This window comes from Lissotriton vulgaris, chromosome 4_1 (genome assembly GCF_964263255.1).
Source record: "Lissotriton vulgaris chromosome 4_1, aLisVul1.2, whole genome shotgun sequence".
Classification (NCBI taxonomy): Eukaryota; Metazoa; Chordata; class Amphibia; order Caudata; family Salamandridae; genus Lissotriton; species Lissotriton vulgaris.
In genome coordinates this window covers 351,646,691-351,663,349 of record NC_141691.1, presented here as the reverse complement: position 1 = coordinate 351,663,349, position 16,659 = coordinate 351,646,691, and the positions used below count along the sequence as shown (strand labels likewise).

The following is a 16,659-nucleotide window of genomic DNA, read 5'->3' as shown; positions in this document are numbered from 1 at the left end:
CCCTGAATGTTTGGGGGTGATTCGTCTAGTGGGGGCAGAGAAAAAAGGGGGTCCCAAAACATGTTTTCCCCATGCAATTTTCCATAGGGAAGTTTAGTCAGGGTACAGCCGGAACGGCTGAACGGAATTACACGAAATTTGGTAGAGTTATGTTCGCAGATTGTGCTTTTTGTTAAATGCTGTAAACCCGTTCAGTGCAAGTAAAAGCGATATCTAGAGTCGGAGTTCAGTACACGTACTGAAATCTGTTCAATTACGAGCGCAAGCTGCATGCTGATTGGCTGTGAACTCTCTGTTAACACTCGAAACCAGGAAGTGTTGGTGGCCATCTTGTGCCTCGCAAGAACCGAGTCACAAGAAAACAGTAAAACAAAGTTGAGAAATAAGGGAAGGGGTGGGGTAGAGATATTCTGACCCTCTAGGCTTGCTTAGGGGGTTGTATATGGATGTTTAGGCTCTATTTTTTATTTTATTTTTTTTAAAGAAAAATCGCGGCGTACGCGTATGTAAATACCTACAATTACGAGCAGGAGCTGCATGCTGATTGGCTGTCAATACTCCAAACCAGGAAGTATTGGCAGCCATGTTGTTTGTCGGAAGAGCAGAGTCACAAGAAAACAGTAAAACAAAGTTGAGAAATAAGGAAAGGGGGCATGGTAGAAACATTCTGAGCCTATAGTCTTGGTCAGGGGGTGGTACATGGATCTTTAGGGTCAATTTTTATTTTAAAATAAATAAAAAATGGGGTGCTCGTGCAGTACTTGTGCGCGGTGGAAAAGGTGAAAAAAAAGTAGAAGTCTGCTTTATTCATTAGGTCCCGGGGGGGGGTAAATTACGGGGGCAATTTTTCTGCATAATGGGGGCTTGTAAGGTGCCCCGAGCACTGGGGAACGGCACTCCTCTGTTTTTATTTTGAAGTATGCGGGGAAGTGGGGGGTTATGGTCCTACTCCTCGCAGTCTCGGGGAGGGGTACTCCTCGGGTCTTTTAAAAAAAATATATGTTTTGAGCTCTCTCTCTCTCTGTCCCCGTACACGTCGCGGGGAACGCCACATTTCTGGGGCAGTGATATGTAAAATGACCATCCAGCTCCGGGTACCTGCATTGTCTGGAGTTTTTTATTAATGTTGGGAGGATGGGCTTGATAATACGTCCTTGTTTAGTCCCATAGAAGCCTATGTTCTGGTGCGATCATGGGGTTCTATGGGAAATAACAAGGCTGTATTATGAAGCTCATTATCGCCGTTTTATCAGCAGTTTCTTGCCAATAAAATGGCTATAATTTTAACACCGGTCCTTGATAATATGCACCTAAGTTTACTGGTCAAAAAAAAGAGCAATGGTCCATATTATCAACAAAAGGCGATACATTATCGTCGCATTTATTGGCAGGAAACTGCAGATAAAGCGGAGATAATGGGCTTGATAATATGAATTTGTGAATAACCATAGCAGCCTAGGTTAGGATCAGAACCTGGGCTGCTATGGGAAGTTACAAGGGCCTATTATCGAGCACATTATCGCCGATTTATCGGTAGTTTCCTGTCGATAAAAATGGCGATAATGTATCGCCTTGTGTATGTAAAGCTTTCCTTTTTTTTGGCGCAGCAGTTGTACTCTCTTCGCATGCTCAGCGTCGTTTCCAAGTTCACCTTTTTTTCTTCAAGTTCAACAAGCAAACCTTTCATTATATCAGTTAGTAAATCTGTCGCTTTCTTTTCCCGATTCGTGTGATTCATCCGGTGCTGAATTTTAACACCGGTCTTTGATAATATACACCTAAGTTTACTGGTCAAAAAAAAGATCAATGGTCAATATTATCATCAAAAGGCGATACATTATCGTCGCATTTATTGGCAGGAAACTGCAGATAAAGTGGAGATAATGGGCTTGATAATATGTACTTGTGAATACCCTTAGCAGCCTAGGTTAGGATCAGAACCTGGGTTGCTATGGGAAGTTACAAGGGCCTATTATCAAGCACATTATCGCCGATTTATCGGTAGTTTCCTGTCGATAAAAGCGGCGATAATGTATCGCCTTTTGTATGTAAAGGTTTCCCTTTTTTTGGTGTAGCAGTTGCACTCTCATCGCATGCTCAGCGTTGTTTCGAAGTTCACGTTTTTTTCTTCAAGTTCAATAAGCCAATCTTTCTTTATATCAGTTAGTAAATCTGTCGCTTTCTTTTCCTGGTTCGTGTGTGTTATCCGCTGCTGTACTTTTGTACAATATTAATAGTCATATTCTATGGGAAATAACAAGGCCGTATTATCAAGCACATTATCGCCTTTTTATCTGCAGTTTCCTGCCAATAAAACGGCCATAATTTTAACACCTGTCTTTGATAATATGCACCTAAGTTTACTGGTCAAAAAAAAGAGCAATGGTCCATATTATCAACAAAAGGCGATACATTATCGTCGAATTTATTGGCAGGAAACTGACGATAAAGAGGAGATAATGGGCTTGATAATATGTACTTGTGAATAACCATAGCAGCCTACGTTAGGATCAGAACCTGGGCTGCTATGGGAAGTTACCAGGGCCTATTATCATGCACATTATCTCTGCTTTATCTGCAGTTTCCTGTCGATAAAAGCAGCGATAATGTATCGCCTTTTGTATGAAAAGCTTTCCTTTGTTTTGGTGTAGCAGTTGTACTCTCTACGCATGCTCAGCGTCCTATCGAAGTTCCCGTTTTTTTCTTCAAGCTCAACAAGCAAACCTTTCTTTATAACAGTTAGTAAATCTGTTGCTTTTTTTTCCGGGCTCGTGTGATTCATCCGGTGCTGTACTTTTGTACAGTATTAATAGTCATATTTTTTATACATTTATTTGAAAGGTAGTGCCGAGGCGCCAAAAGTAGATTACGTACTCCGTCCACCGCCATTTTAGTAGTTTCTCACCACTGTATTTATTATATCAGTTAGTTAGAACACAGTAGTTTTCAATCTTAGTCTTGAATATCTTACTATAGTATTTCAACATTATTTTTATTGTGGACCGTCATAGCCCTCACCCACAAAATAAAAGAAGTATGTAGTTTTTTTTAATTAACTTTTAATAAACAATAAATATAAACGAAACTCAATTATAACTATATTAGAACTGGCAAAATAAGTTAAACAATGTTATAAAGAAATTGTGAAATTGATTCTAAAAGGTGTCCGATTAGTAATCTGCAAAAGAAAAAAGAAAATTAGAGATTAGAATTATGTAGATGTGAGTAAATGAGCTGAAGCATTACAAGTTGTGGTAACTCTACATTTTTACGTGTGCAGTGTGACTCGTATATTCCTGTTCTGTTATAGTGCCGCGTTCAAGTGGTGTCTATATGGAAGTGCCTATTGCGTTACTGACGCCCGTTATGCCGACTTATTTCTAATGCATTCCTATGAAAGATTTGCAGATCTAGGCCTCTGTGCTTACCGTTGTATAAAGCTTGTGGCCAAACACTGCAGCCACTGAGATGGACAACTTCAGGTGGGCTGATCTTCTACACGTCCAAGTAGACAGCAGAGTCTAAGTTTAAGAGAGAAAGAGAAATGATGTCACAGAGAGTGAGAAAACAACATTAAAACTATGTCGCAGAGTCTGGAGTTGAGATTTTTTGTTGAACCTGATGTAGATTTACTAGCTCTTTACATCACTTTACCCATGTTAAAAGTGACTCAAAAGTGGCGTAATAAGGTTGATGATCTGTTTGTCAGACTGTTGTAATCTATCTGTTGTCACTGCTCGGAGGTAATTATACATTTTACAGAGAAGTTGCTGTACACTACGCACTCTGGGCAATAATATCAAGCCTGGGCGACAAAAATTATTGCCACTTTATCGGCAGGAAAGTGTTGCTAAAGTGGCTATAATGGGTTTGATAATATGGTCTATGGAATTCCAATCGAAACTCATGTCAGATGTCCTTCACATCTAACATGAGCTTCGATTGGAATTCCATAGAGTATATTATCAAACCCATTATCGCCACGTTCCTGACGATGAAGTGGCTATAATTCTGTTGCCAAGGTTTGATAATATGACCCTCTCTCCTTTCATAAATCAAAGTTAAACTACAGTTTTCGAGTGCAGTGTACCTGGTACATTTTACTTGTTATAGTGCCGCGTTTAAGTGGTGTCTATATGGAAGTGCCTACTGCGTTACTGACACCCGTTATGGCAACTTATTTCTAATGCATTGCTATGAAGGCTTTGTAGATCTAGGCTGCTGTGCTTACCTTGTATAAAGAGTGCGGCCACCGGAGTTCACCACTCGACTTGAACTCTGCTTCTATACGTCAATGTATATTCAATAAGTTGCAGAGAATTCCATTGCTGTTGCTTGATAGGCCGTGGTTGCTTCTGAACGATGTTTGGTGAAGGAAACAATAGGACATTATGATTAGTCATTGAAACTGAGTTGCGTAACTATAAAAAGTGAATTTTAATGTGGGTTCTTAATATTCCGTAGTTAAGACTGTTGCAGCTCCAGCAAACAAAGGAAGATCAATAATTTAATAAAGGCCTGGGACGGCGTCGTGACGCAGAAAAAAAAGTACTAACATGGACGCACAATTAATAATAATAAAGGCCTAAGTATGTGGCGTAGTAAAGAAATACAACACAGAAATTTATGCACGCACAATTTTTAAGTTTAGAGGTGTATAGGACCTGGTGACTTATAAAGAAATATTTCAATTATGTAAGTACAATTTAAAACCATTGAGGGGTAGGAAAGCCATACGAAGGATAAAAAAATAGTATTATGCATATACAATTTACAGTGGAGGCTGATGTTGTGACGTCTTCTCTGGATCTATGACAGAATATCGACTACAAAAATATCGACCTACAAGAATATCGAGTCAACAATATCGAGGGCAAAAATATCGACATCCTATCTACAACATGGTAAGTACAAAAATATCGAAAAAATAATATCGTTGTAAAAAATATCGATGTTAAAAATATCGATTTTTTTTTTAATATATATAAATGTAAAAGTAAGTATATAACACTAATAAATAAAATATACATATTTAAAAGTATCTAATAATGTTTAAAATTAATAAATAAAAATATATACATTAAAGATATAATATATATGTACTGAACAATAAGTATTAATAATTAATTTACTAAAAATACCCCATTACCCAAGAACTGAAAACTGACCCTGAACCCTAAAAATACCCCTTTACCCAAGAGCTGAAAACTGACCCTGAACCCTAAAAATACCCCTTTACCCAAAAACTGAAAACTGACCCTGAACCCTAAAAATACCCCTTTACCCATGAACTGAAAACTGACCCTAAACCCTAAAAATACCCCTTTCCCCATGAACTGAAAACTGACCCTGAACCCTAAAAATACCCCTTTACCCATGAACTGAAAACTGACCCTGAACCCTAAAAATACCCCTTTCCCCATGAACTGAAAACTGACCCTGAACCCTAAAAAATACCCCTTTACCCATGAACTGAAAACTGACCCTGAACCCTAAAAATACCCCTTTACCCAAAAACTGAAAACTGACCCTGAACCCTAAAAATACCCCCTTACCCAAGAACTGAAAACTGACCCTGAACCCTAAAAATACCCCTTTACCCAAGAACTGAAAACTGACCCTGAACCCTAAAAATACCCCTTTCCCCATGAACTGAAAACTGACCCTGAACCCTAAAAATACCCCTTTACCCATGAACTGAAAACTGACCCTGAACCCTAAAAATACCCCTTTCCCCATGAACTGAAAACTGACCCTGAACCCTAAAAAATACCCCTTTACCCATGAACTGAAAACTGACCCTGAACCCTAAAAATACCCCTTTCCCCATGAACTGAAAACTGACCCTGAACCCTAAAAAATACCCCTTTACCCATGAACTGAAAACTGACCCTGAACCCTAAAAATACCCCTTTCCCCATGAACTGAAAACTGACCCTGAACCCTAAAAAATACCCCTTTACCCATGAACTGAAAACTGACCCTGAACCCTAAAAATACCCCTTTCCCCATGAACTGAAAACTGACCCTGAACCCTAAAAAATACCCCTTTACCCATGAACTGAAAACTGACCCTGAACCCTAAAAATACCCCTTTACCCAAAAACTGAAAACTGACCCTGAACCCTAAAAATACCCCCTTACCCAAGAACTGAAAACTGACCCTGAACCCTAAAAATACCCCTTTACCCAAGAACTGAAAACTGACCCTGAACCCTAAAAATACCCCTTTCCCCATGAACTGAAAACTGACCCTGAACCCTAAAAATACCCCTTTACCCATGAACTGAAAACTGACCCTGAACCCTAAAAATACCCCTTTCCCCATGAACTGAAAACTGACCCTGAACCCTAAAAAATACCCCTTTACCCATGAACTGAAAACTGACCCTGAACCCTAAAAATACCCCTTTACCCAAAAACAGAAAACTGACCCTGAACCCTAAAAATACCCCTTTACCCAAAAACCCAAAAATGACCCTGAACCCTAAAAATACTCCTTAACCCAAAGGTAAATAATATTATTTAATTAGCAATTAATAATTAATTAACAATAACAATAAAATAAATATATTAGCACATAACTGTAATTAATATAATTTAATAATTAATATCATTTCCCCAATTAATTAATTAACAGTAACTAAAAATTATATATATAAATAAATTACTCTAATAATGTAATTAACTAACTAATATTATTTAATTACCAATTAATTACTAATTTAAAATATGTACCAAATTATATTAATTAATTAACTAATTAATATTAATTATTTGCCAATTAATTAGTTATAAATATTTAAAAACATATATTAATTAATTAATTATTATTAAATTACTCCCCACCCTATTCCCCTATAAACCCACATCCCGCTACAGAAAATATATATCAATTAATCAATTAATTATTTCCCAATTATCAATATTAATTAGCAATTAATTATAATTAATTAATTAATCCTACTAATTATTAATCAACTTACCATAATTAAATTACTTCCCACCCTATTCCCCTATAAACCCACAACCCGCTCCGGTACTAAAACATCAAATGTCCTTATAAATTTCTATATTATTATAGAAAATGTATACACATATAATAGTAATTATTTTAAATACTTAAATTAAACATATAACACATACATAATAAAAAACTATAAAATAATACAAATATCGATATTAGTGTCATCGAAATTATTAACATCGATATATATGCTATCGATATTACTAACTTCGATATTACTTACATCGATATTAAGTATTTCGATATTACTTACCTTGGGTCGATATTCTGTCCTACGATATTCTTGTCTTCGATATTATGCTCCTTCGATATTACAGACTCGATATTATGGTAAGTCGATATTTCCAACTCGATATTTTGACTGTCTACCGTCTTCTCTTACCTTTGCGTCTGTCGTCTTTTGTCGTGTCTTGAAAGGCTGTGGTTTCGCTGAGTCTGGGGTGTTTTCGACAGTCTGTCTGTCATCGCAGCAGAGGCAGGCAAAAGAGAGCGTGCTCACGTCAGTGCCCGCATTATATGGGAACCGCGGGGGCTGACCAAACCAAGCCCAGGGACGTCATTGGTAGCGTTTTCGCGGTCTATAAGAGTGATGGCCCTGGGGGACATCACTTTGGCTAATGTATTGGTTTCCAGGCTAAATGATAGCAAGCATGCTTGGTGGTGTCATGTGGGTAGTGTGGGCGGGCGTGCACCACGCATATGCAAGTATGAGTGTGTGCACCAACAATTAACAACAGAGAGAGTTGGGAGCGGTGTTATAATGTACGCAGAGGCAGGCCCAGAATCGGATCTGCAATGAGTCAGCACTTCTAATCATTCTTCTTAGCGCGCCCTGAGCTCTGATTTGTCACTGAGAGGGTGATCACACCGTAGTTTGTATTGCGTATCAAACTCAGCGTGTACCCACGCATACGGTACGAATATGCTTTGACGTTACGCGTCGCATTAAAGGTTCGGTGTGACGTCATGTACGGCGTTCTGTACGCAAAAGGGGGATATGTTTCTATTTGGATTAAAACATTTATTTATGTATTTATTGTAGATACTAAGGGCAGACATTTGGGATAACTATGATTTTTTTTATATACTTTTAATAATCCTATATTACTTTTAAAAAGAATTACACAAATCGCAGTAGAAGATCAAGCGTACTCGTATTGAAAGAGCTGCGCAAGCGCATCATAAGCATACGCAAAACGATGTGACTTTAAAAGTAGATATTTGATTGGTTGGTAACTTTTCCTATTGCGAGTGTTGAAAGTTCCGTCCCATTATAATTATTCGACTTTGACTTCCTAAGAAGAAGCATTTGTTGTGAGAATCTTCTCAAATAGAACAAATATCACCATAATAAGAGCAATGGAGTCATCTTCCAGCAGTTCTTCAGAGGGAGATTTCATTCCTGAACAAGCTCCAAAGAGGAGTAATGAAGTTCTAATTTGGAAGTTTTTCACTTTTCCTGAAGGTCAAAAAAAGGTTAATGCTGCAAAAGTAACCTTTAGAATTTGCCAAACAACTATTTCAAGGGGTGATCCATGTAAAAAATACTCCTTTGGCACAGCAAATAGGGTGCGACACGTGAAGAACTTGCACCCCAAGAACTTTGCTCGAGCTGAAAGACGGAGGTTGCACGAGAACCCACCTGCTGCTACACCAAGCACATCAACTGCAGCAGCATTTTCAGCAAGCAGTCCACACCCACATATTGATTCTGACTTTGCTAAAGTAAAATTTCTTTGCATTTATTGCGATAAACGTTTGTTATGGGGAACAGTCTATCGACCTGATAAAACGCAGGATACAGGATCATTGCCGTCCTCGACATTAGTTGTTCTTTTTTCATTCTTTTGTTCCGCTTGGAATTTGTTGAGAAAACACAAAAAAAATACAGAATAAAAAAAACTGTTCTTTTAAGAACTACCTTCACTGGTCAAAGAAAGAACTATATTTCTATGTTAGTGTGTAAAAGTTTGTCAGAATGAATGTGTAGTTCATAAATGAATGAATGAATATATTACTAGTGTATGGAGAATGTGAACGTGCAGAACTATAAGCAAGTGCTACAGCATAAATCTATAACGTGTTTACCTATAGTATACTGTAGTATGTGCGAAGCACTTGAATGTAACATATGTACATAAATATGTTAGAAGTCTATGCTTCAATTTGCGCTGCTGGTGAAACTACCTGGGTGAATTTGCATGTGTTAGGGGCGGATTTACAATCCCCTTGTGCCTCTTTTACACAGCCGTTGCGTCACTTTTGTGACACAGCGGTGGTGCAAAAGATGTGCCATGGTGTGTGCTATTAACAATGTGACGCATCTGGAGGGTGCATTACATTGTAAAGCCATGCGCCAGAAGAGGCTTTTCTGTGCAGAAGGGGGTGCAGCAACGCCTCCTAAAAGTGACTGAGTGAAATGTATAACATTTTATTCAGTCCCTTTTGAGCTTATGCTGCGTCAAAACCTTGCACATGCTTGAAGCAGGTGTAAGGATTGATACAGCTTTGTGAGCATAGGGCCCCAGAGCATTGCTGGAGTTGTGTTATACTTGCAACCGAAGTCAAGCAATAATTAATCAAAAAATTACTTTGCAATTTAGTTTTGTTATTATTTTATAATAGGAATATGAAATATAATCAAAAGAATTAAATACATGTGAATATTTATATTAAAAATATAAGAAATTAGGGTAAAAAGAAAGAAATAATAATTAATACATTTATAACTTATCATTTACAAAACCTTTGAAATTCACTGAAAAAAACATAGGTTTCACAAACGTTATAGTTAGGAATTAGCATTTAAAAAACCTTGCTAGTTCATTAAAAAAACCATAGGTTTCACACACGTTATAGTTAGGAATTAGCATTTATAAAACCAACAAATTCATTGAAAAAACCCAAGTTTTCACACGTTACAGTTAGCTGAACATTTCTCTCATACAAAACCTTTGAAATTCCTCTGTTATAGTTAGCTCAGCTAACTATAACTTGCGCGCCCGCAATGCACTGCTGATGACGACACATATAACATCACTCATGACATGGTCAGTGACATCACTCATGACATCTCAAATGACATGACTGATTGTGCTTAGCGATGGTGCACTGACGTTTCCTCGCACGTTTTGACTGCTGTTGTTTAAATATACTGACGGCCATTAGTTGGTCGCGCTGAGTGCGCTTTCAGTTCAAGTGCATTCTGGGTATAGCAGTGCGAGGAAAATGTTTTTTATTGCTTCCTTTGTAGGTTCAATGCACTACTGTATTTTAAAAGCATATTTGTAGACCTTTGTGGGTTTCCGATGACTGAAGGCAAAAGATTCTTACTCTTGGCATGTTGTGCTGGAAAAGCGGCTCCGATGTCTATCCAGCCCCAGCCTCTTTCAGTTTCAAGATGGTGTTCTCTCCCACGGCGAGGCCGCCGTGTCCTTATTTTTTCAAACAAATGCCCTAAGCTTTGAAGAGTCACACAAAAACAAGACCTTTGTAGGTTCCGATGACTGAAGGCAAATGATTCTTACTCTTGGCATGTTGTGCTGGAAAATATATATATGCGTTCTGCGGTGGACTCGGGCAACCTGCTGAATTAGAGCAACGTCATTCGAATCACGAAAGACGAAACGCAAACACAAGTCAAGAGCTGTGAATTTATTTCAGCAACTTCTATGCAACTCATTTTGGCTAAAGGTATTTCTCACAAGTCCTATATATATTTCTTTAGTTTGAAGTGATGGTATAGTTTCATACTTCATACGAATCAAGCGGACTTTGGAGCCCAGCATTCCACTGAGTCGGCCCTTTTGTTTACAACTGAAACTATACTAGCCGCCGTGGATCAGGGCAAGAAGGATGTCCTGATCCTTTTAGATTTATCTGCAGCCTTTAATACGGTGTCCCATGCTATCCTTTTAGATCGCCTGGCTACAGCTGGCAAAGCAGGAACCGTATTGGAGTGGCTTAAGAACTTTCTGATGCACAGATGTCAAATAACCACCTTAGGGCATTTCTGTTCAGGAGAAAAGGTACTGAAGACAGGGGTACCACAGGGCTCAAGTTTGAGCCCAACGCTCTTCAATCTTTATATGGCCCCCCTGATCAAGCTAATCTCGTCCTTTGACATCAGCACGATTGCATATGCTGATGATACACAATTGGTCCTAGTCCTTGATAAGGATATGGCAAACGCAGAACAAAATCTTAAAAACTGTCTATCAGCGACATTCGCGTGGATGAGAGATAACCACCTGAAGTGCAATTCCAGTAAAACGGAAATTCTACCATTTGGACTTAACAATTCATTCTCCCCTCAGAAATGGTGGCCAGAGGATGCGGAAGCTCCCCCAGCACAATTCCGGCAGCACGAAATTTAGGGATCAAGTTTGATGATACCCTATCATTTAAACAGCAAGCAGTAGTGGTAGCAGGCACCTGTTTTAACATCATAAAGGGCTTGAGGACATTTTTCGATCTGCTTCTTCTGGCAGCCAGACACACGTGGCGGTGGCATTAATTACATCAGGACTGGACTACTGTAATAGCTTGTATGCAGGGTCGAAAAAGCGGCCCTTCACAGGCTTCAGATGGTCCAGCACGCTACCGCCCGCCTGGTACTTAGATGGCCCAGGAAGTCTTCTGCCACGGCTGCACTAGATGCCCTTCACTGGCTTCCCATTCACAAACACATTTTGTTTAAGGTCCTAATCATTACTTTTAGGGCCTTTCATATGCAGGGCCTGATATACATCCGGAAAAGCTTTGCAGGATACCATCCCTTCCGAAATCTTAGGTCTGCCACTGCCAACCTACTTATTGTCCCCAAATTTAGGCTTTCCTCTAAGGTAGGTAAATCCCTGGCAGTGATTGGCGCTAGGGCGTGGAACAAACTCCCCCATCATCTGCGGCAGATTACATCAGAACAAGCCTTCAGGAAATCCCTTAAGATGTGGATATACAGTCTTTTGGATCCAGCATGCAAAGCATTAGTGTGAAGATCATCACCTTGGTGGACAATACAGCTGCGGGATATCATTCAGCTGGTTGAGCCAATGCGCCAAGATGCTCCTTGGAGTGATAGTGCGCTATATAAATGTTATGTCACATCACATCACATCACATATGGGAATAAGATCTAGCTTATGTTAAAAAAAACCTCGAAATTCACTGCAAATAATCAAGTTTGAAGTAACGTTATAGTTAGATGTTGAAATAAGATAAAACATTTTACAACCCAAAAACATTGAAATTCATGTTGTAGTTTATTGATCTAACTATAATTTGTATATAAACCATGCACTGCTTATGACCTTACATATTACGTAGCTCATGACATGTTCAGTGACTTAGTTGATGACATCACGGTTGACACCGCACCTTTGTAGGTGGCCCCACCAATTTTATCTGTGGTACAAAGTGTTCTCTTCTAGAGTCGCCACTGATTAAAAGTTGTGCTTTGGTGACAGTAACATACAGCTGAAGCCAGGTTTGCTATCAGGATACAAAATGAGAAGGGTCAAAGTTGAGCTGTTAAAGCTCTGGCCTATTCATTTGTGCCCCGACATTTTGAATGAAGAGCCTGACCTTTTTACGGAGTAGTATTTGATTTTTTTATTAAGGATTAGTGAATTTTAATTACACTCAGAAATGAATTTAGGCAGGCATATACACTACACATATACACTAACAAATGGTGAATTTTAGAAACATTGCTAACAAAGGTGAGGAGACTGTGTTTAATATGAGCAGTTAGAAAAGTAATTAGGAGGTACATTACCTCCTCCATTTTTATAAGCCAGATAGGGAAATCTCCAAACATTTCCTAATCCCACAGCATAGCCAATCAATGACAGAAGATAGTCAGCTTTACTAGACCACACTTCTCGTTCTGGATTGTGTTGATCTGTGCTGTTTTCAATGTTGTTAGTTTCTAATTCCTAAAAAAAAACATAAACAAAGCATGTAAAAATTCAATAATATCCAAAATGCAAGGTAATTTCTTATAAATGTGCCCTCAAAAACACTTCAAGTGTAACTCACATCTATGAAATCCTCCAAAGACAATCTCCAACAATACATCAAACCCTACCACAGTTGGTATCACGTGCTATAGACAAAGGGCCGGATCACAAAACACTTTGGCAAAACCACAACAGTACATTACAATAACACTGCACAATAACAGTAACAAACACAGCAAAAGAACACAACAATATATTAACATAGAACCTACAGCGCAATAACAAATATGCAACAGAACAACAAAACATAACACAGTGGCAAAACAAAATGCAACTCAGCAATGCAACAACACAAAGCAAAACACCTTCATAAATTATCAGTTGAGTTGTCATTGGCAGAATTGTGATCTTTTGTGCTGATTTTTTCAGTGTATTGCTGGAATGCTGTTGTTCTGTCTTCGTGTTGCATGTTACATTGTGTTGGTGTGTGTTGCATTATTGTTGTTGTCACATTCCGTTTTTTTGCTACGTTTTGCCATGCAAAGTTTTTGTGGTGTTGGTATTTTGCATTGTCTTATTGAGTTGTGCTCTGTAATTACTTTACAGACTCAGTTAAATGCTGCTACGTTTCCAACTAAAAGTGAAAAAAAATACTTTATTGTACTAGTGATAGCAACAATTGAAAGGACTATGCAGAATGGCAAATCAAACTGGGTGCCCAATTGGCAAACTTCTCTACCTTCAGTGCAGCCGCCACTCTATTGGATTTTGAGATCCCTGACAGTCACCCAATCTCACTACATAAAGCTCTGAGCAGGATGAAAAAGCATCTCATGTCCGTCGATGGTGTATTTTCCCTAGGTAACCTTTAGCATTTTGTCTTGCTTCTCTTTGTGCTGAGGAAGTGCCTCCAGCTGTCTCGTACGACACCCCGGAGCTCGGGGATAGCTTCTTAGCACCAATTCTCTCTCCAGCCAGGACGCTTTAAGTGTCAGTAGCAAGAGGCCAACTTTGCCTTCTTCATAGCATGGTAGCCTTTTGCCTGTATAGAAACAGAGGCTAGCCACTTGATAATTGGAAAAGAGTTCCGGTCTCTGGATGCCCACGTGAGCCAGGAGTGCCTAGACTTCTTTTCCCTAGCAGTCAGGAAGAGTAGTCTTCCTTCTTGATATTATCTAGGAATGTTCAGAGGATTTGTTGTTCATATGCCTGTCTTATCAAGTACTCCAGACTGTGATGGGATAATTCCCTACACCCAATCCTGGAAGCTTTCCCAAGGAAATCAGACCTCCTTTTTCAGCACTTCCATTCCATTCCATTGATGTCAGTCAGCTCTTGAGATGTCCATTTGAGTTCTCCACTTCAGATAGAATAGCTGTTAAAATGTACCTTTGTGTTGTCCTCGCAGATGATGAATCCCCGCCAATAGGTCACTATTGACACACTGCAGCTTTCCTGCTTTCAGAGGCAGTTCCATTGTCATATAAAAAACTGCCATTAACAACTTGTATGACATATACATTCCAGTCTCAGGAGCGTGGCTAGTGGGGAAACTAGTTCTAAACCAGTTTGCTCTGAAATACCACGAAGGTCAATGTTTAGAAGTTGTTTTCTCACAATCTTTTCACAAATCAGTGTGTTGTCATTGTGCTCTTCTTCATTTGTTCCATAAATTAGGATATCGTCTTGAAAGCACATAGTTTTGATGCAGTCTTTTAGAATATGTTGCATCACCCTTTGAAATGTTGCAGCGGCGGACGCTAAACCAAACGGCATCCTCTGAAATTTATAATTTCCAAATGGGGTTGTGAAAGCTGTTAAGGACTGAGACTGGGTGTAATTGGATCTGGTAATATGCTGAAGACAAATCCAGGACACTGAAAAACTTTGCACCCTGGATTGTGCTTAGCATTTCGCTTATCCTCGGCAGGGGAAATCTATCCACCTGGATGTTGGCATTTAAGTCTCTCAAGTCAACACAGAGCCTTATGTTACTTCCCCATCCTTGGTCGTGATCACAATTGGCCAACCATTCCGAGCTTTCGATCTCTGTGATGACACCTTGGCTGACCAGCTTCTCCAATTCTTTTTTCAATGGCTCCCTCATGCGCAGTGGAATAGATCGGGTTTGGTGAACGATAGGTACTGCCCCTTTTTTAAGGACAGTTCTGTGCATGTAGTTCTTGAGCACACCCAGCCTATCGCTAAACACCTCCTTAAATTCTGTAATTACATTTTTTGCAATTTTGGGAGGTTCCACCAGGAGTACTTGCTCTCTATTGTTAGGATCTAATTTAATCCCTAACTCCTTTTGATGCTTCCACCCAAGAAGACTGGAACCCCTTGTGGCTACATAAATCTTGCCTACAGTATGCCTGTCCTTGAAGGAGATCCTCATTCTTGCCATGCCTTCTAAGGGGATACGTTCCCTATTGTAACCCGCTGGGCAAATGTCCACTTCCTCTAGCTTAACCTGGTGTCTGGCAAAGTTCTCATCGAAAATACTTTTGTCAACAAGAGTAAAAGGAGAGCATGTGACGGGAGATACCATTATAAGACGTAAGTTATAACACAGTGTTCACGTTTGAGCTGGATTTTAATAGCAAATGCGAAAGAACTTAAAAGGATTTTGCCTGCATTTTTTCGAGCTGAGTTATGTAATGTTTTCTTGTTAATTTCCAAACAGGTCTGTTCTTGGAAAAATAGCTATATCTATACAAAGACAAACAGCTTTTTGCATCTTTTCTCTGTGAACATACTTTTTTAGCATGTTCCACTTTAATATATTGAACACCCAGCATTATAGGCTTACTAGGCACGATTAGGGGTGACAGAGCTAAACGTAATGGTAGGTTTTCATACATGGCAAAAGCACTTTTCCTTCCCACTCTAGTAGTTTTACAACTACAGCCCAGGTAGAGCACAATCACACACTCTGGTCATCAATGTGACTGATAGAAATACAGGCCACATACAATATTACATTTCATAAAACTTGTTTAGTTCCTGTGCCAACATATAAAGCTCTTACTTGAGTGTAACCAATTTACAGCCTGATTCATCAACGACCCGTTTTGCGAGTCTATAATAGCGATTCATAAGGAATCGCTATTACAGGCTCTCAAAACGGGATTCATGTAGGAATCGCAAAAAAAAATGTGATTCCTACATATTCCTTATTTGCGATTAGCAAATTGCTAATCGCAAATAAGGAATAACTCCCCATTTATTCCTATGGGTAAGAGGCCCATATGAATGAATGGGGAGTATTCCTTATTTGCGTTTAGCAATTTGCTAATCGCAAATAAGATAGCGATTTAAAGGGTGCCAGGGGTGTCCAAAGGACACCCTGTAGCACCCGATAAATGCAAATTTAAACAGGTGTTGGACATGTGTGTGTGCAACATGCAACTTAGAAAAATGCTTTTAAAAGCATTTTTCTAAGTTTTCGCTATTTACCATGAGGTTTGACCTCACGGTAAATAGCGGGCCGAAATTGCGAATTCGCTATTTATAAATGGAGGATGAATTGCATTTAAGGAATCTCAAATAGAGATTCCTTAAATGTAATACCTCGCAAAAAAGCGAAATCGCTATTACCGATTTTTGCATTTGGGATGATGAATCCCAAATGCTAAAATCACACTCGCAAAGGGCCAGATTCTCAAAATC

The 16,659-nt window shown here is 39.0% G+C and overlaps 1 protein-coding gene across 2 annotated transcripts in view; it reads right to left on the bottom strand.

Moving 5' to 3' along the window:
• Positions 1-16,659, bottom strand: part of LOC147718740 (sodium- and chloride-dependent neutral and basic amino acid transporter B(0+)-like) — a 425,103-nt gene that overhangs the window by 353,037 nt on the left and 55,407 nt on the right. Inside the window, exon 2 of one of the 2 annotated variants that reach the window (XM_086918726.1) lies at positions 12,804-12,963. The exons of the other annotated variant lie outside the window; for it this stretch is intronic. Coding sequence (XP_086774852.1) covers positions 12,804-12,963 — 160 coding nt within the window. The remainder of the gene's footprint in view (positions 1-12,803; positions 12,964-16,659) is intronic. 2 annotated transcript variants of the gene reach the window in all.